The sequence below is a fragment of the Lonchura striata genome, chromosome 7 (genome assembly GCF_050655825.1).
Source record: "Lonchura striata isolate lonStrDom1 chromosome 7, ASM5065582v1, whole genome shotgun sequence".
NCBI classification, from domain to species: domain Eukaryota; kingdom Metazoa; phylum Chordata; class Aves; order Passeriformes; family Estrildidae; genus Lonchura; species Lonchura striata.
Genome location: NC_140709.1, coordinates 15,699,404 through 15,726,508, shown reverse-complemented (window position 1 = coordinate 15,726,508; position 27,105 = coordinate 15,699,404). Strand labels below are relative to the sequence as shown.

General features: G+C 49.3%; 1 protein-coding gene across 5 annotated transcripts; it reads right to left on the bottom strand.

The window, feature by feature from the left end:
• Positions 1-105: 105 nt before the first annotated feature.
• On the bottom strand, positions 106-27,059 carry TTLL4 (tubulin tyrosine ligase like 4). 5 transcript variants are annotated; one of them, XM_021526240.3, is made up of 20 exons: positions 21,210-21,263; positions 21,030-21,113; positions 18,913-20,191; positions 18,123-18,232; positions 17,663-17,726; positions 15,567-15,691; positions 15,066-15,176; positions 14,078-14,154; positions 13,238-13,432; positions 13,072-13,154; positions 11,863-11,991; positions 11,106-11,228; positions 9,003-9,101; positions 8,309-8,443; positions 7,448-7,585; positions 5,520-5,622; positions 4,749-4,959; positions 2,447-2,517; positions 1,780-1,862; positions 106-979 (listed from the first exon to the last, which is right to left on the bottom strand). In XM_021526240.3, the coding sequence occupies exons 3-20, from the start codon at positions 20,133-20,135 to the stop codon at positions 838-840; spliced, it is 3,222 nt and encodes a 1,073-aa protein (XP_021381915.3). In that variant the 5' UTR covers positions 20,136-20,191; positions 21,030-21,113; positions 21,210-21,263; the 3' UTR covers positions 106-837. The 5 variants fall into 5 exon arrangements, with proteins under 5 accessions (XP_021381915.3, XP_085440387.1, XP_077641100.2 ...); XM_085584261.1 differs by lacking the exons at positions 21,030-21,113; positions 21,210-21,263 and adding an exon at positions 26,973-27,059; XM_077784974.2 differs by lacking the exons at positions 21,030-21,113; positions 21,210-21,263 and adding an exon at positions 26,422-26,991.
• Positions 27,060-27,105: the final 46 nt, after the last annotated feature.

Below are 27,105 nucleotides of genomic sequence, written 5' to 3'. Positions count from 1 at the left end.
CACAAACCCTCCCTGTATCAGAGCCTAGTGAAGCATGGGAAGGAGTGAGCTTCCCACCAGATACAAAAAGGTCATTGAATAGGAAGGCAACTGAGAACCAGGAGAGCAGTTAAGTGTTAAAATTTAATAGAAATCCTTGAGAAACAAAGGGAAAATAGAGAGCAAACCCAAGAAAAGAGCACTAGCCTGCAGTCCACGCACACATGCTGCAGGGCACACCAGAGAGCCAATGGCCTTGAGAAGGATGCTCCCTCCCCAGCAGCCCCACTGCCCCCACAACAAACTGGAGCCACACTGGTACTTGTGGTCTCTCTGGAGCTGCAATGTGCGAGCCTGAGGCATCCTGCAGGGCCTGTTGCTGTGGGAGGCCAGGGTGTTGGCACAGACATTCAGAAAGGAAAAAACAGGGCAGTTTTACTCCCTCTCAGGCATGAGGACTGGGGACTTATCTCCAGGGGACAGGCTACAGCAGGGCAAGAGCAGACTCAGCTGCCAGCAACTCAGGACACAGACACAGGCGAGCAAGGGCTCAGCCTGTGCTGACTGAGGACAGAAAGGGCAGGCTCAGCCAGCTCCCACACAGCAAAGAAACCACCATGTCAGGCTTTTAGTACAGTCTAGGGCAAAGGCCAGATAAACCCCCACTTCCTCAAGCTTTGCCACTTCCTTGAGAAAATGAAATCCTCTTTGCCCAGGAAAATATCCCTCTCTACAACCATCCCCAAAACAAGTGTGCAGTGCAAAGGGCTCCCACAGTCCTTGCTCTAAAGAGCCAGCTCCTGTCTCTTCATTTGAGGTAGGCTGATGTGTCCCCAGGGAGGGACGGTGGCTGCTTGGTCACATCACCAGGGCAGTGTCAGAGAGGCAGCCAGCAGGTCTCTGGTTGGCTCCATCAGTGCACTTGTTGAGAGGTATGCTCTGAGTAGGGCTGGGCTCCAGGCATCTTGTGAGATCCTCACCAGCTGAAGGGAGGCATGTGCTGCAACAAAAAGGAGATCCTGAATTTCTTAGGGACAGTGAGAAAGGACCAAAAGAACCATGGTGCAATAATCATCTGCTGCATTATGACACATGGACTCAGAGATAGGGCTGCCAGGCTCACCTGCTTCATCTCCCATTCTAGGCAGTACCACTGACCCCAACAGGTATCCCAGTATCAGTGGGACTGCAGGGTCACAGCTTAGTCTCCCTGTCTGTGTATAAACTCAACTCCATCCTCGCCTCAGCACAGAACAGTGATGACCTTTCTCTTAGAGCCAGAGATCAGTGGTGTGCCTCCCCTTCACTTTGTCTCACCCAGACAAACTCCAGTCCTCCACCTCTGCAGGAAGCTGTCAGCAGCCCAGCTTTGCTCGGGGAAGCTGGGAGAGTGCAACAGACCTGGAGACCTCACTGTTCCCGCAGCCAGTGCTGCAGCTGAGAGCCTCTGCTCACCATTAACCACATCAGTGTCTGCAGAAGTGATACAAGTTCCAGTGCGGGGAAATATCTTGTCAGCATGTTCTGACCATGACAGCTCCAAGCATCACCTAATCTGGCTGTTCTGAGCTTCACTCCCATCTAAGATGGGTGTACAGTGCCAAGGAGACATGCCCAGTTGCACAGACATCATGCCAGCTCCATCTGTTGGCTCCTCAGACAACGGAGGCTTCAGAGCCTGCAAACCAATCTGCTCCTCTCCTAATAAAGCTTCTTTCTGGGCTGCCAGTTTTCTACCAGGACACCAGTCCAAAAGCCACATGATGAACACCATGAACGTCACGGCCAGTGCAAACTCACCCCAGTCTGCCCAGTTCCAGTTTGCTGAAGCCATTTGATTGAATGCTACTCTTCTGGAGAAAGAATGACTTTGGCAATGACCACTGTGGAAGGAGAGGAAGACAACAGAATGGCTATTTAAGTAGTGGCAAAAATCCCTTAAGCCTGCTGTACTTTGCTATAGGCTGCCCTAGAGAGCTTCAGATAGAGCTGCCTCACTGCTGCACATTGTCACTGCCACCAGACTGTTCCCAGAATAGCAAACAGAGAAATCTTTGCTCTCTGCCTAATGATCCCTCTGCTGAAAGTGGGAGTAGAGCATCTTGAGGTCAAGAGTGGGTTTCTGTCAGAGAAACATTCTGCTGTAAGGCACAGGAGTGACAGAGACGACTCCCTCACAGAGAGGAAGAGTGGTCAGGACAGGTGCCAAATATGTAGGGCTGTGCCCAGTACACCCAAGGATATTCAGATGCAAAATACTTGCAGATCTAATATACTGCTCATGACTTCATGTTTGTAAGAAATAGGGCAGCATGGGTTTCTTGAGACTCCTGGAGGCCTTGGCAAAGAGGGAAGAAGGCAAACAGGTAAGACAGGAGCCAGAGGAAGCAGAACAAGCAGGAGCTCTACCCAACTCTGTGCAGGTAAACAACCATTCTCTGCCAACCTTACCCACAGTTATACACACCATTTGGGCCAAATCCGTCCCTGCCCCAGTGTGGTACCCTTTGACACACCAGTTCTTCAGTAGCTCCAGACCTGAGAAGTGACAGAAGACAGTAAGTGAGAATGAACAGCCAGGTTTACAGAGAGTTAAGCTTTCCCAGCTCAGGGCATGCAAATATGCTGTACTGACCACATAGAACATGCTATGCAATAACTACTTGAACACGTGCTTGAGCACCAGCCAGCAAACACGGGGTAAACCAAGGGCGTTCACCCTTTGTACGAGCAAACATCAGTGCGTGGGCTGCTGCAGTGCTTGCCTCCTCCCAGGGAGCCAAGACTTTCCTTGCAGCAGACTCAGTGAAACAGGAAAACTGGGGCAACACAGGATTTGCCAAATTAGACCAGATTGGCTGTCCCCCTGAGCCCAGGGTCTGCCAACAGCGTTACCTGATTTGGGCTGCACCAGTGAAAGTTCCCACTGTGCAAATGTAGAGCAGCTTTGCTGTCATTAACCCCTTTCCCAGAGGAGGGCAGCTCAGGCAACCTCCTACTTGCACAGCACTGATCAGCTGCAGCATCCCAGCATATCATCTCCACCCTACAGGGATCCATCCAGAGCTCAAGATGGGCTGAGACTTCACCCCTGTCAGAGGGTAAGACTGGCACAAGCTGAGATTGTCGCTGGTGTGACTGGAAGGGACCAATCCTCTCACCACACACAAGACATGGTGCTCCAGAGCACAGCAAGGTAATTTTGAAGCAACTGCACTGAACAGGCTTCACTTCCTCCAGGGTTTCCTGCTAGCTGTCCCCACTACAGCCAAGCACACTGCTCTTGGCCAAGCCAAAAATATTGAGAAATCCAGGACTACTTCCATTCTGTTTTCTTATTTAAGAGCCTTAGGATCATAGCAGAAGGCTAGGGTGACTTGAGAATTAAGAACCAGCAGAGCAACGGCTAGTCCATTGATGCTGTCCAGCTGGCATTACTGTGGTTTTCTGTAAGATACCAGGAAAAATCCTTTCTCTCCAAAGCCTGTTCCTTGGTGACCTTTCAGCAAGCCCCAGAGCCTCATTAAAAAACTCCCACATGTTGGGGGCCAAGAGGAGCAGGGCGGCTCAGATGTCTTGTCCTGGGTCTGTGCAGCAGCCTGGGCTTTGCATCTTGCAGGCTAGGGAAAGAGGAGTGCCACATGGAACACAGAGGAATAGGAAGAGGATGGGGGAAGGTGAGTTCTGATCAGAGGTAAAGAGCAGTGATGGGATAGAGGAAATCTGCTCACCTAGCATTCTGGGGGAAGCTGGAGCACTGAACCAGGACCCTTGCCTGAGAGACAAAGTTCAGGGCAGCACTTCAGTGAGGACGATGACAGAATCTTTCTTCCAGTTGATGGAAGATCATCCAGCAAAGATATTAGCGAGGCAAAGGATTACACATGCTGACAAGACAGCCAGAGAAGGCTATGATGTTACCATCTCTCTGTGAAAGACTGTTACTGACCCGTTTGATACTTGCTTTAACACCAGTGAAAAGCGACAGAAGCATTTTTCTTCTTTCTCTCCTTGATAGCCAGGTGAGGAGCACACATACAGTCACTGCAGTGCAGGGCCAGCTCCTCCAGAAGCCTCTCCATCTAGACCAGATTTTGGATGGAAAGCCCTGAGCTACAGTCTCTTTTTATTTTCTCTAACCCTTCATGCTAGACCTCACTGACTCTCTCCCCCAAACAGTTTATACTGCTGCCCTGATAGAGGCAACCCTGGGTGAAAAGGAATTGGTCCAGCCCAGCTATGCTTCATTAAAGGATAATGTTTTTTATTGAAATACAGAATTGTGTCCTGAAAGGATGGAAATGTTACCTAGATTTCTAGTGTTTAGGAAAAATTTCCATTTGTACGCTGACTGTTTTTCATCAATTAGAAAGCTGCAGGAGACCAGGGAATAGGCCCAATTTTTCCTTCACAGATCACTTGTCAGAAGCAAAGCCTGACAAATCCAGCTGTTTCTCCACCAAAAGAGAGCAGAGAAACACAGTAAGAGTCCAAAACTACAGGTTGAAGGCAAAATCTCAGTCTGCTTGATGCCTAGGGCATCTACAAGTGCTGGTGCTGTGTGTGCCAGAACAGTCCTCACCTCTCATCAAGTCAGAATAAGCTTTTTGTGATATTTGAAGCAGTCTGGGAAGGTAACACATTTCCTAGGGGTTAGTATGCAGGCAGGCAGCTCCCCCTCAACATGTGTAGCTCAGAAATCTCCCACGACTGCTGGCAGGCAGCCTGCCTGAGTCAGGTGGCTGTGCCAGGCTTTGGAGGGCAGTTACCTTTGTGTCTATTCAAGTAGTATTTGAGCTCCCACTGGGTCACCAGGATGTTAAAGTAACGAGGCTGCTCGAAGAAGCGCAGGTACCGCATGGAGATGTGGCTGGGGAACACCCGCTCGAACTGCCCGCGCCGGGAATACTCATCCTCCGTCTCCACCAGGATGCGAACATCATCTGGAGTCAGGATGTCCAAGACAGAAGAATAAAAATCCTGCAGACAAGAGCAACCCATGTTCAGGGAGAAGCATCTCTCAAGCACAGGTGTCCATGTGTCTGAGATCTTTGGGACAAAGGCCACATGGAAACTGTGGAAGGAATCTAGGCTCAATGGTGACACCAACACTGCACAGAACTGAAGAGAACACCAATTCTGCAGCCCAGCCTCTTTTACATACACTGGCAGGAGACACACATGGGCAGTGGCCCTACTAACCCAGCATGGGGCTCAGCTGGCAAAGGCAATAAGAGCTGCACAGACACATAAGGAGGATCAGGCACTGACCCCCACTGTCTGGGGACTAGTGGGTAATGTGTCACACCCAGCACACATCTATTTTAATGTACAGATGAGTCAGTGAGCCTGTGGCTTAAGCAAACCCAGTTTATTTCTGACCAGCTGTCTTGTAACCCACTGGAGCACAAGTGCATCCCATCATCTGGCTGACTCCAGAGAAGAGCACAATCTGAAGAGGGAAGAGGGATAGACACGTGGAACTGGCTGGGACGTGGGCTTGGCATGATGATGCAAATAACAAAGGAGTTGTTTTGTACCTGGTCAGGTATCTTCTGCATCAGGTAATAGGCCTTCTTCATCTTCTCTGCTCTCAAATGCTCAGATATTGGCTTGGACTTTTCCTTCAAAGCATTGCCCAGACTGAAGACACAAGAGAGATAATAGAGCATTTAAGCAGAGAAGACAAAGTCCTGTCATGGTAGAGCTGCTCCCAGCAACTTCTGAGAGAGTAACGACACCCACATGAAAATGACATGGAGGAGAGAACACTTTCTCCAAGGATTTCATTAGTTCTGAGACCAGTGCCTTGTGCACCAGCACAGATCCTGGGAAGGATGTGGTGAGGGAAACTGGGAGGACTCTGCCAGCCCCTCACTGAGGCATTTCAGTGTTCCTTCACCCAAAAGGGGAGCCATCACCTCACACTCACACAGGATGCAAGAGAGTCAAAGACACACCATGATGTGATTCACAGAACACGAAGCCTGGTGGGATCTCATATATACATCCTACTTGGAACACAGTTTCCTAACTGCAAGAACAGGGACGGGGGTACAAGTATCCAGTACTGGTACCATACAAAGAAGAAGAGAATTCTTAGATCAAAAACTTCCTCTGGCAATATCGAAGTACTCTCAGGACTCAGTTATAGCCACATGCCACGGGAAGTCCTGGCCTTTTGTACTACCTGACCAGCAACCATTTATTCTAAGTGCCAACTGAACTATTTGGAGATGCCAGAATCTGGGAGATATTTGTTGAAAACCTTTTAACCCATCTATTAATATAGCTTTTTTTTCTGCTGCTGCAAAACTTATCAGTTGTGTGCAGATCCAAACAGTGAGAGCAGAACCTTGAGTCTGTGCTGCATGGTGCTTGGGGAACATGCAGATCTACTGGAATTCTGTCCATATGCAAAAATACCCCTTCATATGCTTCCCAGGGCAGGAAATACAGTTAAACAAGCTTGCCTCTGGATGCAAGAAATCTGGTAATGCATCATCTGAACCATGTTAAGGATCCATTTAATCCCCTGCAGGTCGTTCTGAAGACACCTGCCCTTCAGCACTTCCACTGGAAGTGGCAAACCAGCATGTGATCAAAGCACCGCAGATGAGCTGGTGAGAGCTCCCCATCTGGAACAGACCCATGTTCCAAGCTTCTCCACTGAAGGCACTCAGAGGGCAAGAGTCCCATCTTTTGGCATGCCCACACATCACTGCATGCTGGTGCTTAACCCAGCAAGCTGATCCTTCAATGACATACGGCCAGCAGCCACTCTGCTGCAGGGAACAGACTGGTTTCCTTCCAGCCATCAGGTTTGAAACCAGGATAACCCTTAGCTGTGGTGAAGCACAGAAGTCTTAGGGGCCTGACTGGACACACACCCAGGAATTAGCATTCTGCAAAAAACAGCCACATTAGCTGCGAAGTAAGACTGTGCACACCTCTACCCATAGGTTGGCAATATGTGACACCTGCAGTCCTGCCTAAAGAACTGATCACTCCAGCATTTGAAAAATAACAGGTGCTTCTCTTGCTCCAGGCAGCAGCATGTCAGTTCTGGTAAGTCAGAGGGTAAGTGGATCCAGCCCCAACAGAGCCAGCCAGTACTCCAAGCAAACAGAGAGGCAGTGAAACTTAGCATCATATTAGTTCTGGCAGAGGGAAGGACAAGAGAGCACAACTTGACTAACTGCAGAGCAAGCACAAATTACATTGTCATTACAATTGCCTCACTTCCAGCTATGGACCTGCAGAGATGGCATAAATCTATCTGCCTTGATGAGACCATAGGAACCAGATACTCAGGCAAGCAGGCAAGTTCTTTGGACCCATGGCTGAAGCACCAGCAAGCACAGGCTCTCAACAGCTAAAAGCCAGCATTTGCTGGGCTCCAAGCAGCCCCACCAGATGAAATCCCTCAAGAAAAATGCCTGCTTCTCCAACAGAGAAGGGGGATAACCTGTAGGTAGAGCCACTTCTTGTCTGTGTCCTTGAAGCCACACTGTCCATGCTGGGCAGAACAAAACCAGCGAGGTTGAGGAGGTCCCGAATCATCTGGCCCTTGATGCTCACATCCAGTGGGGAGTTGGAGTGGAGGCTGCAGACAGGAAGCATCATAGCAGCCTGAGTGCTAGAATGGAGGTGTTGAACCCCATGGCCCCAAGATCAATCCCTGGGTTATCACTGACTGAGACACAAATACCAGCCTGTCCCTTGCCTCGTGAAAGCAGCAGTAAGACACCAAGAGAAAAATCCTGACAAAAGCTCTTTGAAGGGGGGGTGCTTCTTATCAGAAATAGTTAATTTTTCCATCTCTTCCCAAGTTTGCTAGAAACAGACAAATCCATCCCCAGATCCATGTGTACATGGATGGCTCTGTGTACAGCTCGTGCCCACCCACTCTCACAGACAGGAGGGGCTCTGTTACACTGCATCTCCTGCCCTGCCTGCACAGCTGACACAAGGCCGGATGCGGTCAGGAAGTAAAGAATGGTGCACGAGGCAATGGAACTGCTGACTGCTTCTGCCCACGCAAAGAAATCTCTGCCATCACCCGTTCTGTAAAAGACACATCCCTCCTTGCCTTCCTTTTTTAACACACTTTTCCCTGGCTCTAGCTGGAGCATGCCCAGAAATGATTTCTGAACTGCAGATTAATGTTGCTTTCACAGAGAGGGAGGGCTTTGATTCCTGCAATCTGGTGAGGGAGGCTTCAAAGCCCATGATCTTACAGCACAGGCTACAGGGGACATTGCAAGCCGAACTCACTTTGTAGTAAAAGGCCATTATCCACTCTGCTGTGGCTCAGAATATGCTTTACCTTGGGGAAATGTTGACTTCTAAGATCCAGGGCTTGAGGTTTTCATCCAGCATGATATCAAACCCAAACAGCTCATGGCAACAATACGGCCGGCGCACGTACATCTTCACCAGGCTGTTCACGTAGGGCTCAGAACTGCAAGCCAAGAAAAAAATGCTTGTTTCCAGCAGTCAGACAAACAGCAGAGCTCTGGCTGTTCACAGCACGTGTTGGCAGTTCTGGAAGTGTAATGCAGCCACGTGCTGCAGGAGCAGGTGGGCTGAGGGACCAACACAGGCCTGTGTGTTGCTGCTGCCTCACCACCTATGGATCCAGCACTGCATCTTGAGCATCCCTGCTGTGTCAGGTAGCATCCACCTCTGAATACAATATTTAACCTGCACCAGGGACCATTCTCTCAGGCTCCCAGGCAAAGCAGGGAAGCAGGTGGCAAGCTAGGCAATTTTGGGTACACTGCAACTTCCAGGCCTTCAGGCAGGTCAGGGAAATGTAAGATCTATTTACCCACTGCAGCTACTGTAGCAGGAGCATAAGTAACAGGATGAAAGGAGGGATCTGCAGAGAAATATCAAAGCCAACAGCACCGATACCATTTCAGTTAAGAGCAAAAGGACCAGGCTGAGAAGGGACTGGACAGTCAAAAGGGCCAAGGTGCACCTCACAGACACACAGAGCAAAGGGTGCCAAGACTCACGCAATGATGGTTTTGATAACAATGTCCTTAATCTTCTCCCAGATGGCCTCACTATTAACTCCCTTCTGGGTCAGGTAACTCCAGAGAGCTTTGAGTGCCCTGTGAGAGAGAAAGCAAAGGAGGTAGCTCCATAACTGTGGGGATTTTTGAAAGAATTTTGAATGAGTTAGAGATGGGATTTTTCAGTTGTTTTAGATGATGTGCTTTATTTTTTTTATCTTCTACATAGGTAGGAAGGGTGAGTTTGGTTCACATCTTTACTGCATGGTTTACAAGGTCACAAGACCCCAAGTTACAAGACCTTTTAAGGATTTATTGACTAATAAAACACTGCTAACAAGGATATTTATGTTTTTGACCTAATTTTTAAATATTTTGTCTTATGGACTCATTACAGTGTAAGCTTTCTTAGCCAATCATGCTAAGATACAAACTTACACTAAACTCTAAAACTCTGCATTTTCTTCCACTTAGTTTAATATGTCTCTGTTGCAAATTATAAATCTACATTCTCGCTTCTAGCACTTAAGTTTGGAAGCTTTTCCCAAGGTCTCAGATCAAATCCTGTGTTTAATTTTAGGCTTTGGCTTACAGGCCCAAAGTTCTCAGAATTTCTCCCATTTCAGATTCCAACATGTAGCCCCTTGCTGCTGGTGGTGAAATCAACAGAGAGGAACCCTGACAGCACTCTTCCCTGGCATGGCAATCCTCCTGACATCCTCAAACCTCTCCGTTCCTATTTACTGCTCTCCCCAGCCTGGCCCCTGGTTTTGAAGGCCCAAGCTAATAGGAACATGAATCTGTCATAGACTTCTCTCAGCACAGTCCCAAATTAGCACATGAGCAAGGTAAGTCAGGCCCAGATCTTCTCTTCCCTCCCCCTCCATGTCCTCAGCAAACCTCCCCTTCCTGCAGGCCTTCCCCCGCAGCACTGCAAAGCAGCTCAGCAGGAATCCAACAAGACCCCAAAAATGTTTTAGCTAAAGCCACTTCTCTGAGGCTTCACGGATGAAAAGAACTTCTGAAAAATGTGGTAACAACATGGTATGGAGGAGCATCTATGCTTTTTACAGGAGTTTCCCACACCACACTGAGTGCTGCAAACTACTCTGACACTGAGCCAAGGATGCTGAGATATTTCTCAAGTGAGACCATGTGGCTAATGGCCAGGAATCCAAAGGTCATGCTTCCTGCATAGAAGATGGAGTGGATTACAGCCACACTTATCTTTAACACAGGAGCAGCCAGCGTTGACTTGCATGCAAGTATGGGAAGCCCACACAATCCCACCTCCCCACAATTGTAACTGCTGAGAGGCAGCAGACCCTGCTAAAAGTCCCAGTGGAGGAAGAGACCACTGTGGAGCAGGTCCAGGTCTAAGTAATCTGGCCAAAGCAAAACACCTTCTGCAACTCCCTTTGAAGTGCGGTAGCTCTGCCCAGGCTGAGAATTGAGAACTCTATCCTGCACTATTTTTAAAAGGGTTCAAACACTACCATGGAATCAGAGACAAGTTTCTGGGGTTTGCATCCATTCACCCATGGGACAGCAAGGAATGGGAACTCCTGCAAAATTGCAGCCCTCCTCCCAAAGGCCTAGAAATGGCACCACTGCTCCTGTTCCCACTGAGTGGCATAAATTAACAGTTCCGAGCCAGGGTTGTCCCCTTCTCTGCCTCCACAGCGAAGTCAAGAATGAGATGGGCAGAAGCTCCCATCTAGCCAATTTAAGCATCACCCATTCAATATCTAACAAAAACCAATCAGATTCTGCTTTAACCACATCCCATCACCCCCAGAATAGGGGAACAGGATGAATGAGCAGAGATGAGTGCAGCATGGGAAGCAGGGAATGGCACAAACACAGGCAGGACGAACAGCTCTTACAGCTCAAGCAGCAATAGACAGGATGAGTCACAAGTCAGGGAGACCATCCAGATTCCATTGACACTAACTCATGCTAAAATCACTCCGTTCTTTCAGTTTCCCAAGTGAGAGCAGATGACACAGAAGGCAAGTTCAAGTTTTGGGTAAGAATACTGAAAAAAATCTGACTTAATGGGAAATAAAAAGAGCTGCCTCGTACCCTAAAAGCAGCACCTACCATTTATGTCCCTGACAAGCAGTCTCATCCGAGTTGGATTTGTACTCTGTGTTCTTCTTGTTCACACTGTAGTTGGTCAAGTGCATGAACTTGTTGCTGAGGCTCTCCATTGAGGAGGAGTACCTGGAGAAGGCAAGAGGAACACAAGCTGCCCAAGACCGAAGTGGCTGTCCCCAGGTCCATGAGGCAGGCACAGACTTTGTTCTCATCTCAGACCACTCTCAGCCATCCACCAGCCCTCTACCTGCAGCTCTCTGTCCCCACAGGCCCAGAGCTAATGGAACAAAACATGAGACAGAACAGGCTGTCTTGGGACAGTGGCATGCAATCCCACCCTCCCAGTATATCTTCAAGAAATAAAAGCCAGAGTATCAGTGAGCAGAAGCACTGATGGAACTCCAACAGCCTGAGGCAATACAATGAAAACTGGAAGAAATGTCTCAGTTTCTGGTGCGCCAGATTTTATGCAGAATGAAGCACAGACAATTTCAAGAACTGCAAATATTTCAAGAACTGCTTTACACTGAGCTGATCTTTCATTGGGAAGGTTGAATGTAGGCAGCATCCTCTCACACTCCCTTTCAACAGTCACCTGCAGCGACCTCATGTGTTTCCACACTGCCTCTTAAACAAGCAAGATGCTTTAAGCATCACCCTTATAGGGGTTGACTCCTTCCTGCCCCAGCCAAGATGGGTACTACAGCCACAGATACCTGGGCACCAAGGCAGCCCCCAGCACCACTCCTGCACAACCTACTTGCAGCTGGCAAAGCGAACCAATCCATCCTTGAAGAGGTAGACCCTGAGAGGATCATAGCAGGTGACGTAAACATAGATCCTAAGGTCAAACTTCTTCCCACCAATGAGGTAGGGCTTGTGCAGATATCTGCAGAGGGAAGTAAGCACATAAGGGTTAGGATTTTCACATGCAGGAACATCTCGAACCCCCAGTTCAGAAGCCCTGGCAAAACAAGGGATCAATGCAGAAGCCTTTTTGCACAGCATTTCCAAGTCAATCACATCACAGACAAAATGAGATAAACTCTTCCATTCACAAGGAGCTCCTGCAGCACAAAAGCAGTGTTTCCTTCAGCTCAGTTCCATTTTGAAGAGATTTTTTTCAGTTTTAAGGCACAGTAGCTCTTCCACACCCACAACGCTGATCACAATTTTCAGGAACATCTAAGACATGCAGTACACCACAGATGGTTTTGTACAGTAAGAAGAAACAGTTGGGTATTTTAATCCAAATCATTTGATTATTCATCTGTGAAGTTCATGATTTTCCACAGGGAGGTTTATCTCTTTGCATGGAAAATGGACAGGGAGAACTAGCAAGCAAGAACACCAGTTCCCTGTCTGCCAAACACTGCAGTTTTCCTGCCCTCACAAGAATCTTCCCAGAAAGCAACTTCAAATCAAGATAACTTATTCCACTTTTCTGCAGAAGGGGAGGAGACTGAAAACTCTGTTATTTCAAGAAAATCCTTTGACTAACATCTACGTGCACTGAAGCTCTTACTGAACCATTCTGACTTGGATAAGAACAAATCTTTAACAACTGCCACCTCTTCCCTGGGACTTCTCTTCCCACTGTGCTTGTGTGAACTGGATAAGGTTTGTTTGTCTCCAAACATGCCAAACCCCAGAGTATAGAGCAGTGGGAGCTGGATCACAGCAGAGCTGAAACTGTCCACCTGCCAGACAGAAGCTTCAGAAAGCTCATGAAACCAAGTTGTGTCTGAGACCTCAAATACCTACATAGAGACAGCAGCACTCCAGTAAGCCTAGCTGCAGAGCCAAACTTCCAGCAGCAGGACAACCAGGCAGTCTCCAGAGAAGTCTCCTGATGCAAATCAGGTACTTCTGTTTTGCCACACAGTGGCAGGTGCCCAGAATTGGCCAGAGATACAAGACACTAAGAGGTCTTGGGCTGTGGGTCAACCTGGATTTTATATTCACTCACCTCTGTACTAGCAGTGGTCTCCTTTTGGGGAGCTGGCTCCATTTGTGGATGACCTGGATACCAATGCCTCTTGCTGATGCTGGCTACAAAACACAAACAAGAAAGGATCAGATCTTCTCCCTACACTAACAAAATGGCAGAGGATTGAGTTCTGCTTTACACCTACTGGTTTCACAATCCATTTCTGTCGGCTAGCTCCTTCCTCCCATGCTTTCCTGAGTAATCTGATGTCCTGGGGCAGGATGAAGGATTGAGGGAAGAAATTAAACTCCTTTTTCCCACAGCGAGCCTGCATCTTTAACAGGTTGCGCCACAGACGGTCCTTCCTTCCAATTTGAAATGAACCAGGGAAGTGGTTTAGCTGGAAAGGAACACAGATGCTATGAGATCTCTCTACTTCCCCAACTCCTTGCCCACCCCTTCCTGCTACCTTGGCAGAGGATACATCCTTTCTGAATACAGTGCAGGGTAACAGTCTTTGCTCCCCTCCCAAGATTGCACCCAAACTTATTCCACCTATTCCTGAAGCTTTGCATGGACAAACTGCCTCATTTAGAGCATCACAGCTCTTCAGAACAGGCATGTACTTGTGACAGACACCAAACCTTTGGTCCCTCGCAGGTTCTCAAGCCATGAGCCACACCTGACTCCTCCTCTGTCATGAGAGTAAGGTACATGCCCTTCGCTGCACTGGCAGTGAGGGCACTGTACCTACCACTCATTTCTACAAGGACAGCTGCACTGCTTTAAGCAGCAATGACTGAATTTATAGAAGCTCACAAATAAACACAATTTGGCTACAGCTTCAGTATGTACAAGAGCCACCCTCACAGCAGAAATGCTCATCCAGCTATGCCTGTCTCTTGGACTCCTCTCCCAGTTCTGGAAAGGACACTGCAAGGACAGTTTGCACAGCAAACACTTGACCCTGAGGAGAGGGGCACCCAAACTGCTTCCAACACACTCTCTGTGCACATGAAGCAGGTCAGTAAAAAACAGCCCCTACCTTTTGGTGCTCCCTGATGGCTTTGAAGCCAGGGGATTTCATGTGGTGGCCCCAGCAACCCAGCCAGTCACTGCTTTCTGCAGGAAAAAACAGAAAAGCCCATGACTGAGTGCCCTGCCACCCATAACACCCTCTCAACCCTCAGCACCCCATCTCCTTGGGCTAGCAGGATGCTGCACAGCTGTAGCACAAAGCACTCATACTCACTATTGCAAAGCTGCCAAAGGGCTGAGTGGCATCCTGTTAACCAAGTGGGTCATATTGTTTCAGATATGACTGGTTGCAAGGACCTGAACAGATACAGGGTCAAAGGAATGCCTTTAATTCCCCAGCATCCTGACTTCTCTGCATTACAGCTGGCAAATGAAAGAGTTGGCTAATGAATGCTGTGCTGCTGAGGGACAGGTAGGTGTGCCATAACTTCTTAGGGCTTCCTCTGCCCTCCATGCCTCATTATAGTCCCAAAACAGAATGTGCAGATGTCTCCTGATACATGCAGGAGTCCAATAAATACTTTCAGGAGATCGCATTCCAGAGTATGGATCATAGCTGCAAATGCTCAGTGCTTCTCCTACACATCTCTTCAAGGACAAGATTCCCAACCCTGAGAACTCTGGCTATGGTCAGAGAAGATGCCTTCCTCTTCAGTACATGGGGACAAGGAGCAGCAGTGCTGGGCCTGGCACTACATGAGGGCCAACCTACTCACAATGGCAAGCCAGAGCAAGCCTGCCTCACATCCACCTCAGTTCCTGACAGCCCAGGAGCAAGCCTTTGTGCTCTATGCCAGGAACAGGCCAAGAGGGAGATCAGGCCCTGCTGGGACCCACAGACCTTGGATACTGCAGGTCAGACAGACAAAAACGTGAACCCAGCATCTTGCAGTGCCAAGCCTGGATTGCTTCTGCTCTGATCTTTGCAGGCATTCTGGCTTCTTGTGCCCACGCCCTGGAGGCAAGGAAGGACACAATGTTGCCTCCCAACTTACTTTTGCTAACTCTGAAGTGGGACCTGCCAATAGTTTGCTTCACTATGTTAGGTGTGAGTCTGCACATCTTCCATCGCAGCAGTTTCCTCTGCTCCCAAGGCAGCTTCTCCACTAGGAAGGCAAAAAGTTAAAGACTGAAGGAAAACAAACACAATACTTGGATTTACTACAGCTGCAAAATTGTTATGGTTTGCTGTACAGGCACCAGGCCTGTAGACAAGGGTGCACAGCCTTCATTGCAGAACTGTCATGGAGCAGAAGACTCCACAGCTGGGGGAGATCCAGGACACTGGAACATTTAGTGGCAGCCTGAGTCATGCTCCAGACAATGGAAGTAACACAGTTTACTGCAGTTATTTGGGTCTCACAGCAGTGTTGGGTCTCATTATGGGAAGGGTTAAGGGAAGCCATTGCCAGCCAGCTCCAGGCTGTGTGCTGGCACCACTTGCTCCCTAATAATGGGCTGGCCACTCTTACCTTGTGCAACAGCCCCTGGCTCACCTGTCTCATCCCGAGTACTGAAGTAGATAGTTGGAGGCACATTAGGGAATAAACTGCAGACAAGAGCTGGTTTGAGCACTTTGTCTTGAGCCTCAGCAGGCTGGGCCAGGCATTCAATGCAATTCCTAAGAAAGATGAAGCAGTAGGCAGCTGGCTAAAAGTGAAAAGTAACAAAGGAAGAGGGAAGCCAGAAGGAGCCTTAATCTAGTATCAGGAATTTGCACCATCATTGCAATGTGGTGCAAGCAAGGGGCACTAGGGTCAGTGACTCAGTCTGCAGCAATGAGGGGATGAGTCTGCAATGAATGTACATGCCAAATACCCACTGTGGGGTTTGTGATTTTCTGGAACAATGAATGGAGTCTTTTACATGACAAACCCTATAACCTAGTACAAGGGAACAAGGGGTGGAGATTCTAATACATATTATTTAACTGTTGCAACCAACCCTCATAGTTTTGCTGTGTTGCAGGGAAGAACAATAGGGTTTTACCCACTATATGTACTCCTTACCACAGCAAGCCCCAATACCTGGAAGGAGGGATAGAATTTGTAATGTTTCTATTAAGGTTCTGAAGAAGTGAAAGGTAGGGTTTGCAATGAACATATATTCAAATATATGCCACTGTAGCCAGTGGAAGAAGCCACACCAGAGCAATCCAATAAGGAACAAAGAGCAACAAAAGGAAAGGAACTACAACACACTATTGCCAATCTTTCGGGCCACCCCTTGCCTCACTGAAGAGACTGAGTGTAGCGTGTTGCAAAAGAATTGGAGACCAGGCTGAGGGAAGAAGAGGTGTTTTATCGAAGTCCTTGGTTGGTTGATTTTTTTTTTCTTTTCAGTACTGAAATCAATAATTAAAAGTTTATTAATTGGCAAAGGATTATATCGGTTAACATTCTTCGGCACAAAACTAATTTTGCCCATGCAAACTGAGGGCAGGAGAAAGCTGCAAAGGTTTCAAGGCCAGGCCAGTACACAGCCTGCACAACACTCCTCCCTCCTTGCTGCAAGAGGCATTTAGCTCAAGCACTGCTTCCCCCATCTGCCCCAGAGGCCAACCAGACACATCCTGCCAGAAACAGCTGCTGGGCCAGTTTACATCACTTTTGCAGGACTTTCACAACCACATGTGCATACCCAGAGCCCTGCCGCACCCTAAGGCTCAACACTTCCTCACAGAAAGCCTTGCTTGTTTCCCAGATTAGTGATGACATGATGGGAGGCAGCAAGTTATCAGGCAGACAGCAAAGCCTGAGGCAGCCCTGGTGCAAGACCAGCTCCCACTGCTGGATGGGCAAAAACAGGTCCAACAAAGGTATAACCCGGAGTCATGAAGGAAGGGTTCAAATGACCACGGGCTGACCAATGCTCTCCAAACAAAGATTCTCCCAAAAGTTAAAGAAAAACCCAGGCTCCAGGACTTGTTTCTAGGATGCTTTGCTGAGACATGAAACTCCAAGGAGCTTTTGCAGTCTCTGGCCCAGGACACCTCCACTCTGCTTCATCTGCTGGGCAATGACACTGCAAAAGCACAATTTAATCCAGTAAACCTAACTCGGCAACTGTCAGTGCCAGTGAAATTAAGACCCCTGTTTTGCTGCAGGGGATGCACCCTTAGCACTTTACAGGCTGCTGCCTGTAGCAAAATAAATAGTTCTAGCCTGCAGGGTAGCAAGGCTTTGGCTGGGACATTTGATCCTACCTTCACTCCTTTACCCCACATGCTACCATCTCCTCTGTACCCATGGAGGGCAAAGATGACAGAATCACAGAATCACAGAATATGCTGAGTTTGAAGGGACCCACATGGATCATCAAGTCCAACTCCCTGGCCTGCACAATACCATTCCCAACAGTGACATCATGTGCCTGAGAGCAATGTCCAAATGCTTCCTGAACTCTGTCAGGCTTGGTGCTGTTGCCACTTCCTAGGGAGCCTGTTCCAGTGCCCAGCCACGCTCTGGTGAAGAACCTTTCTCTAATATGCAACCAGAACCACCCCTGACACAACTTCAAGCCATTCCCTCAGGTCCTGGGACAAGTCTGGGAAAAAAACACCAAGTTCAGTGCACTGTTTATAGCTACTAACCTGGACACAGGAATCACAGAGCTGCTGGACAACACATCGGCATCAGAGGATGCATCTGAATCACCTGCAGGAGGAAACAAACAGGTTTTGTCTCTGTGAAGAGTGAATGAACACAGAGTTAGGGAGAGAAGAGAGGAAACAAATGCTGACAGCCAGCTACCCCAAATCCTTGGATTCTGGCTTTTGCCCACCAATTGGGGTTGGCAAAAAAGGGAAGGGAGTGGAGCTGACAGCCCTGCACAGAGAGGAGATGGGTAAGTTCTGGAGAAGGACAGTGGTGAGCCCTAGCTTGCTCCCAGAAAGAACCCATGCAGTTCCTCCTTGGGTTCAGTACATCCTGAAATGAAAGCATGAATGTAAGACAGGAGAGAAGCTGTGCTGACACCCAGCTCCCAGACAGCTCTTGCACTCCCCACATTGAGGCATGGAGCACAGCCCTCCCTGAGGTACCAGCACTCACTGTCCTCATACTCCTCTTGACTGCAGCTCTCATCCAGGCCATCAGGAAGTTCTTCCTCTGCTTCATCCTGGGGATGGCTCAGCTCCAGCAGTGACTTCTCAGCAGTAGCACTGGGACAAAGGACATCACATCAAAGGATTGGCACATGTTTTCTGGGGCCAAAAACCCAGAAGCCCATGAGGCAGCATGAGATAATGTGGGCAGGAGAATGAGGGCACTGCCCTCTCCAGTGCTGATGTACAAGCACTCATCCCAAGCTAGCAAGATGGAGAGGCCCCAGACTGTGCTGAGAAGGAACATGTTCCAGAGCAGCTAGAAAGAAGAGGAAAAAGGACACCCTCTCCCAGCAGGAGAGAAGAGCTTCATGTCCTCACACCCTCTCTATCCTGTATTAGCTCTGTGTTCTTTTATGAACCTATGTCTCTGACTAGGAAGGCCTGGTTCAACCGCAGGTTTCATTCAACATATGTGGAGAGCTTTCTACTGCAGGCAGGGCCCCCAGCTGAGGAGAACAAACTAGAAATGCCACACAGTAATTCTGTGCTGTGGTTGAAGGAGAAGGTGGGAACAGCTTGGAGCCATCCCGAGTGCCTATGTCAAGCTGGGACTTGCAGGAAGGTCCCACCCACTAGGATGCTGCAGTTGGGTTTTGCTCATGGACATAGCCCATGGTTATCCTTATGGCCACCTTGTACTACCCACAGTGCATCCTCTCCCAACACATGCAGACACAACAAGCCAGCCTTGCACATCCTGCCACAACCTCCCTCCTCCTCCTGCCTCTACTTACTTAAGCTTTCCTGAGACCACAGCCTGGGCCCGTTTCTCTTCTTCTTCCAGTTGGATGGTGGACACCTGTGCTGCCACTTCAGAGATGGCAGCAAAGTGCAGAGGCTCTGTTCTTGCCAGGTGGTCCCCAGCACACAGAGGGCTCAGCATACCCACGGGACAGCAGCCGGTGCTGTAGTCAGGAGTGCCAGCACTCGAGGCCAAGGGACAGACACTGATCCGCTCAGTGCGGGCAGCAGCATCACAGGTGCCCATAAGGCTCGAGTTGCTGTTAAGGCAATGGCTCCCCAGCTCCAAGTTCAGGGGAGCAATGGTTTCTTTCTGGGTGATCTGCACTCCAGCATGCTGCCTCCTCCTGCTGTTCTGGTTTGACAGGCTGCCCACATTCATAAGGCCAGAACTTTTGACTCGGCACCCAAAGTCTCTGTGTGTGGCAGCCTGACTAGGTAGCTGCTGCACAGCCATCAAGAGGCTCTTCTCCTGTTCCTTCTCTTTTGAGCTGTGAAGTCTCCCCTTAGCATCCTCCAATGAGCACTGATCCTTCCTGAGGATCGCACTGCTTGCCACAGGGGTACGGGAGGGGATCTTGTTTTCCTCTGACACAACACTGCTGTTCATCACTGCCCTGTTGATCAGGCTGCTAGGGAAGGTGTCTCTACTGTCCCTGGAGTGGGACCATGAAGCAGCAGGAAAACCCGGGGTGTTTTCTACCTTTTTCATCTTCAGTGGCTGCAGAAAAGGCACTTTAGCACTGCTTGGCTGTAGGAAGGAGTTATTATTGAGCACTGGCCTACAGAAGCTGGCAGCCTGCTGACCTGAGCTGAGGGCAGAGCCTTTGACCCCAGCTACAGAGCGCTCCTCTGCCACCAGGCAGGGCTTCATCAGCAGGGAAGACATCACCCTTCCCGTGGCAGAGCCAGTGTCTGGAGGGCTTTGGAGGCTGTCTTCAGTGGGCTGTGCATGGCATAGTGATGGTGAGCACAAGAAGCAGGACTGCTGCAGAGGGATCCCTGAGGGCAGCAGGATGCGATCCTGGAAAGCACGATCCTGGAAAGCACTCGCATATCTCTTCTCTAAATTCCAGACGGGTTTTGCCTGCTGCTGAGTGAGGTGCCAGGGCCAGCACGGCTGAGGTCTTTCTGCCCGAAGGCTGCCTGACTCCAGCCCAATGCTCTTCTGCTGTTTGGGGCCCAGATTAGCATGGTCTGGTCCTGCAGACGCCATGTAGAGCCATAGCCCTTGAGGCACAGTCAGTCATCTACAGCAGCATCTTTGCTGGCCTGAAACAAAAGTACAGCATGAAAGACACTGTTGTCCTGGCAGGGCACAGCACCCAGCCTAACACTTATGAGGAAAGCAGGGTGAGCTGCAGGATGAAAAAACACATCTCCCATTTACTGAGCTCACTAAGAGTTTCTTGAGACCAAGTCAAAGAATGGCTGGCATCTCACATGAAACCAGAGGATGCAAAGAACAATGTAAAGAGAGCCATCTGCAGGAAAGCTTGTACCCTGCAAACACACACAGGTGCCTGACTACCAGCCAGGGCCACGGGGTAGCAGCTCCAGCACAGTCACCCTGTCTGGAACAAGAGGCTGGCTGTCCAGGATCCACATGGCAGCTGGAGCCCACTCCTAGAGCTCTGTGTCTCCAACATCAGCCTCCTGACTCCACTACAAATGCAAAACATCTGCTTATTTTTTCTCCCTGCTTCTTAAAGCTTCAGCTCAGTACATTACACAACTACATGAGAACCTCAGTCCTTGCTTTTAAAAGGAACATGCTTCTCACTCTTGTAGAAAAGCTTAGTGAGAGTTAAAGGCTTCCTATAGAGCTCAGGACTGAGAAGGCAGCAAGAATCAAATGCAGGGCTGTTCTAACATCAACACCTCTGTTTCTAGCAGAGATTGGTAGTACTGTGCACATACATTTCTCCCTACTGCAGTCCTTCAGAAAAGTCTCCCACAAGGACCAAACTAGCATACCACAGAGCTGCAGATATAAGTGTCCTGAATCTTCCCAGAATGAATTATTACACCATACCTGCAATATCCTCTTGCCTGAGGAGAAGGGAAAAGAGAAAACAAACCACTAGCTAGTTATTGCTTTAACACATGCCTGGAGGGCCCCTGGATACAGCTGTGATAGGAATTTGTATTCCAAGCAGGCTGGCTGGTTCTTCCACCTTCCAGCTCTCACACGCTTGCATGTTAAAAAAAAAAAAAAAAAAGAGTATAAAAAGGATAAACAGTGAATCAAGCATCACACTCTTCTTGCCATACACATACACACTCTCACCTGAAAGACAAGCCTCAGATGCAGCAGTTAAAGTGTAGCTTGGAGACCCTGAGGTTGCTCTGTAGCACCATCACAGCAGCTCACACCATCACAGGGCTGGGTCAGACAGATCTACACCTGCCAGACCTTCTCAACCTGTGAATCAGCTCCAATCTCCAGGTCAGCAGCATCACAGCCAGAGAATGTAGGAGATGGAACATCCCATGCAGTATCCCATAGGGGCTACACATCCTCGAGGAGAGCTGCTACCCTGGCAAGCTCTGCAAGGAAATATGGAAAGTGCCAAGTCCATTCAACATCCATATAGCTGCATTGCTTGTTAATACTGGTACAGTCAAGCTGAGAACTCCTGATGAGGACAGGGCACCTGCATCCACATGGGAGCTGCAGCCCAGAGGGGCTCCAAGCCCCAGAGAAGAGAATTCCACAACTGAGATGTACAACACTATTCCATTGCTACCCAATCTGCCTCCAGCAGCAAACCAGGCTGTGTTGTGACATTCACAGCGATTAGCACAGAGCGAAGAAGCAGTGGCTCAGATGCCGCCACCTGCCCAGCTCAAATTTCCACCAGTAAACAAGGGAGTGAAGCTTGCTTTGGCTCATGCAGCTCCCCCAGCTCACAAGCACACTTGGAACACAGTGACCCTAGCACACCAGTGAACATAGGTGTTAAAGAGCAAATTAAAATCCAAGGAGAATGAGTGTTCCTGGTTAGAGAGTCTGTCATTGTGGCACCACCACCTTAGCTGCCAGTTTGGCCATTGCCTGCACTCTCACACGGCTGTGAATGACCTTGTAAAACCTGCCTGAAGTGAAAGCCATCTGTACCTCATCTCCACCCGGCTTTACAGCTATCAGTGGATCATCTTGCTGTAAAAATAAAAGTGATGTGGCCTAATGAAGCTGTAACAAGGGCCGTGAATCTTACAGTCAGCTTATACACAGGTGTAAAAATGCCAGCAGAAGCCCTGTGTGACCCTGATCTGGAGTAAGTGACAACGGTAGCACAGATGTGACTGACACAGATGTGGGGGTGCTGCTGACAGCTGTGGCTGCCAGGGTGGAGGTCTGGCCATAGCACAGCCTTAGCTAACAGTGCCTGGAACACAGCCCCATAGCAGCAAAGATGTGCTGATCTTGCCCCTCTCTGGAGCAGTTTTGTCATGGAGTTGCAGAAGCCTCTGGGCTGGCACAGGGGAGGGGTGTGCAGGAAGCAGTGGCTGCATAAGAAAGCTGCAGGGACTTTAGTACAGCTTTCAGGTAAGGCCTAGCATGGCCAACAGCTAGTCATCGTCACTGTTTCCCTGTGGAGACACAGGAGTTCAGAGATAGGGGCAGGAGGGGCACGAAGGATAAAAGGAAGATGCCCTCACAGGAGGCAGGTCAGGATGCATCCAGACTGATAGCACCAGTCCATGCTGCCTGTCCGTCCCCCCATTCACACCTCCTGCATGCCAGCACAGCCAACTCTAATGTCCACTTGAAAACTGTCTCCCGTCCTTACTGCAAGGACAGCTTGACAAAGCAGCTGCTGAGCATCCAGGAAACCTGATGGAGATGGAGGAAGGCACCTTCACATGCCAGGCTGTGGTCACAACAGGACAGCAGCTGCCACATCTCTGTAGCTCTGGGCAGGAACAACGTCACCTGCCACAGAGTAAATCCCTGCTGGTTACCAGCAGGTAAGTTTTCCCTTTATGTTTAATTCAGCTGGTGTTTTAGGATGGAAAAAGGTCACAGCTTGATGCAATCTCTAGTTCTGCCAACCCAACTTTATGAGAAAGGAGCCGGAGTCTATTCTTGATCTCACAATGGCAATAAAATTTTGAAATTTTATTGTAGAAACACAAGCTAGGAAAAGCCTTGGGTGAACTGGCTAGGCTGGAATTCAAACCCAACCAAGTAATTAATGGATTTTGGCTTGGACTTATTGACACACAACACAAAGGCCAAAGCTGTCACTGTTGGACACTGTTGGAATGACTGTACAGCTGCACTTGCTTGCAATTATTCTGCCAGCACCTTTTATTGCCACACAGCTTGCTCACAAGTGTTGGGACGTCAGCTGGAGCCCTGCCACAGCCTGTACAAATGTGCCATCACAAAAGCACAGGGCCAACATGTGCCCCAGCCTCTGTGCACCCCAGTATGCATCAGGCAAAATCCTTTCTTCCAGCCTGAGCCCCGCTGCAGCATGTGTTCCTCTAATGGCAGCATGGAACTCCTCACAGTCCTGTTCCAAACAGGAAAGGACAAGACCTCAAGAGCCCAGGTATGCACATCATCCCACTGTTAGAAGAGTTTGGCTGTGGACAAACATTTGGACAAAAAATTGGACACATTTTAAGTGTGTCACCCAGTTTGCAGCTTGGTGACACACTTAAAAAGAGCTTGTAAATGTATGCACTGCAAGCTGACCTGATAATGTGTTGTCAGTCACACACAGCTTAAAATCACAAGGAGGACAGATTAGACAACTGCAATTGCTATTGTTTTCTATGTCATCCCAGGGTGCATATTCAGTTCCGTTCTTTATTATTAGAAAGGATAACATCTTTTTCTAAACAAGACCCGAGTTTACACCAAGTTCCTCACTTGCAACTCTGGGATTTTTGATTAAAGCTTGAACAAGCAAGTTAACAACAATGCAAAACAAATGGGTTTTAAAACAAATATGCATTTAAAAATAAGGGTTTGTATCCCTTCAAAAAATTTAAAACTTTGAACAAGATCAACAACATTGATCTGAAACCAACTGAGTGCCTAAAAGTGCACCAACAGCTCATAGTTTATTGTGTTTCAACAGCATGGAAACAACCCTCCCTCCCCTACATCAGCTCCAAGAAACTAGTGGCCTCAAGGACAGTCACACACCAAGCCAAAGCACCTGAGGCCACCAGCTAGTTCAAGCTGACGGGCAGAGGGTGTTGCTGGCCACAATTTGTCCATGAGGATACAGCTCAGAGGCAGCTGGGCCACTGCAGAAATGCTGCTGGGTGCATCACCCTGGTGTGCTGCTTTGCCACACAATTAAGCATCACTGCTCCCTCTCAGCTTCATTATCATACTTTTAGAACCACATTTTGTGTGCAAATCCAGAGGATGACAACCAATTTCTGTCCCAATCAAGATGTCAAGTTTTTGCTTGGCCACTCAGGTTAAAAAAAAAAAAGAAAAAAAAGAAAAAAAAAAAACAACACCAAAACAAAAAAACAGAGGTTGAGAAATCAGCCTCTGTGAGGATGCATCAGCAAATTCCACCTGCATCCCACAATTACATTTGTGCCAGGGCTGGTTGTTTTCATTCATCAGCTGTGGTGCTGAACTCCACACTGAATAGAGGAAGTACGAGGAGTGTATGGCTGCCTGAAACAACCCTTTACTTAAGCAGAGCACTGCCCTGCAAGAAAAATAGAGTAGCTCAGGTGTGTGCTCCTCTTCCCAAGGTGGAGGCAGACCTCAGGGACAGCAGGATGCTGGAGCAAGCCATGGGAGAGCTGCAATCCAGCCACCATCTCACCCTGTGCTGTAGCAAATGCCTCTGTCCATGCACACAGAGTGGGCTGGGGACTGAAGGCTCACGTGTTTGACTTCACAAGGGACCTTCCCACCACTCTAAGGGCATTGAAGCACAGCTGCCAGATGAGGTGAGGAACTCTGGCACAGCAGGCAGAAAATCCAAGGCTATAGCTTGAGTGCACCAAGGACACTTAAAATAAAGGGCTGGCTCAGTGCTCACCCCAGAAGGGCTGACCTGGCTGTGAGCAGACAGTGCAGGGGCCACAGCAAAGGGCAGAGCATGGAGTATCAAAGGATATCAACTTTTCTCCCTGGCAGACTCCCCAGACCCTGAAGCAGATGCAGTGCACAGTAACAGCAGATCACGCAGCTCTGTTTCCCCAGCACTGAAGCTGCTAAGTGCCTGCCCTTGCTCCCACCCGATTTGTACTTTTTTATCACATGGGCAACAGAAGCAGTTGTACTGCAGCATAAACAAGAGTGGAGAAACAAGTCTGGGTTAAAAGCAGCAAGCTAAACCATGAGTTGTTTAACATCCTTTCATCAAGAAGGTCTACAGTCCATTCCTGAAGATCCAAACTGAAGGGACAGCATTTTCAACTGAGCTTCATGATGGGAGAAAAGAGAATTACATGGCAAGACCTGGGAAGAGTTTGCCCACCAGTGTAGGATCTGAGGGCAGTCAACAGAGCTCCATCTGATCTTAGACAGACTGGCATTTAGTAGAAAAATAAAAGTGGAGGATTTGGAGTGAGTGAAACAAACATAAAATATCAACACATAGCAAGGAGACAAGAACTACCAAATTAGTTCAAAACACATAATTCCTTAGTCTTCCTTCTGTTCTTGATACTTTATACTGAAACATAACTGCAATTGGAAGAAAAGGTTCCAGATTTGTCCTTCAGTATGTGCTGAGGACTCTTCCATGTCCTGACAGGTCTGGGAAAAGTCATTCTGAAGCCACTGCAAAACCCTCACTCCATACAGCAATTTCTCAGGGCTCAGGAGTGAAGAAGAAACAGACTCAAGGTGAGAAGCTGCCAAATACTCCCAGACTTGATGCATGGCAGGAACCTGGGAAATGTCAAGGAGTGGCACCCAGCCAGGCTGGTACAGCAGCCAATGCCCCCAGCCTGTCAGTGATCTGACATCTCCACGCAGGCGCTGTTCTGTGGGGATGGTGACATTTGTCCCCTCAGCTCTCCTTGAAATGCAATCCCTGCTGTCCTGAGAAGGACCCCTCCACTGAGGTGTGGGAGGGGGCAATTGTCATCAACGAACTTTACCTAACACAAAACAACTGCAGCAAGAAAGCAACAAAAGGAAAGACAAAGGCTACTATCTGCTGAGTACAAACAGTAAGATTTGTGGAACTATTATTCTATAAAACTATAATAAGGCAAACAATCCACTGTAAATTCCCCCAAACTATCCAGGAGTCACTAGATGTCATCTGCCCATTCCACGAGGAGAACACCACAATAAGAAAGACAAGCCTCGGGGGGGCCGGTAGGCAGGGTTTTGATGTGTAGCTGTGGGGCAGAACTCTGCCTCCCATGAGACAGCCGCAGCCCAGCTGCACAGGAGGCTGGCACAGTGCCACAGGGCTTCCCCACATCTTCACTCCTCACTCCCTGACCAAACCCTGGAGGCATTCAGGAAATACTTCGGGCTTGTCTCAACTAACCTCTTTCATCTTTCAGACTCAACGGCTCCTTTTTACAACACAAGAGCAGCCAAGCCAAGACCCCAATGAAAGGATGGACAGCCAAGATGTCCCGGCACCCCACCCGGGCCTGGCCGATCCCAGCTCCATTTAATACTCCGAGTAAGGTTGGAGAGACACCCTGGGGCCGTGGGTGGCTGGGGAGCCAGCCCTTCCTCCCTGCCGCTCGCTGCTGTGTCTCACTTCTCCAAGTGAAAGCCTTTGACGCCGAAGGTGCTACCGAGATGCTCTATCCCGGCGCCGGAGCGCCGCCCAGGCCGCCAACCCCAGCGCGTCCCGTACAGAGCGCTCCCGCACCGCGCCCGGCCCCACGGGGTCACCGGGCACGACCACGGCGGGCCCGGCGAGGGCGCCCGGGCCGGAGCGAGGCGCCTCCTCGGGCACGGCTACCGGGCGGAGGGGCCGGGGGCGACAAGGGCCCTACGCCCTGAGGGGGAACTGCGAGGGTGCAGCACAGGGAGGCAGACGGGAGCAATGCCCCGCTCCGGGAGCGGCAGGGCCGCCATACTCACCGCCCGCCCGGGCCCGCCGCCGCCGTTACCATGGGGAGCCGGCGGGCCCACGTGACTACAGCTCCCGGCAGCCCCCGCGGGGGCCGCACTGCCCCCTGGCGGCGCGGCGGGAAACGCGCGGTTACACAAGGAG

What these genes read in the sequence shown, in the direction of transcription:
- TTLL4 (XM_085584261.1), bottom strand. Translation starts at nt 20,135, where the DNA reads ATGGCGTCTGCAGGACCAGACCATGCTAATCTGGGCCCCAAACAGCAG. An exon ending in GAAGTCAACATTTCCCCAAG is followed by an intron (nt 7,586 to 8,308) that starts GTAAAGCATATT and finishes TCCTGTCTGCAG; the next exon opens with CCTCCACTCCAACTCCCCAC. An exon ending in TGCAGAAGATACCTGACCAG is followed by an intron (nt 4,960 to 5,519) that starts GTACAAAACAAC and finishes TCTTGTCTGCAG; the next exon opens with GATTTTTATTCTTCTGTCTT.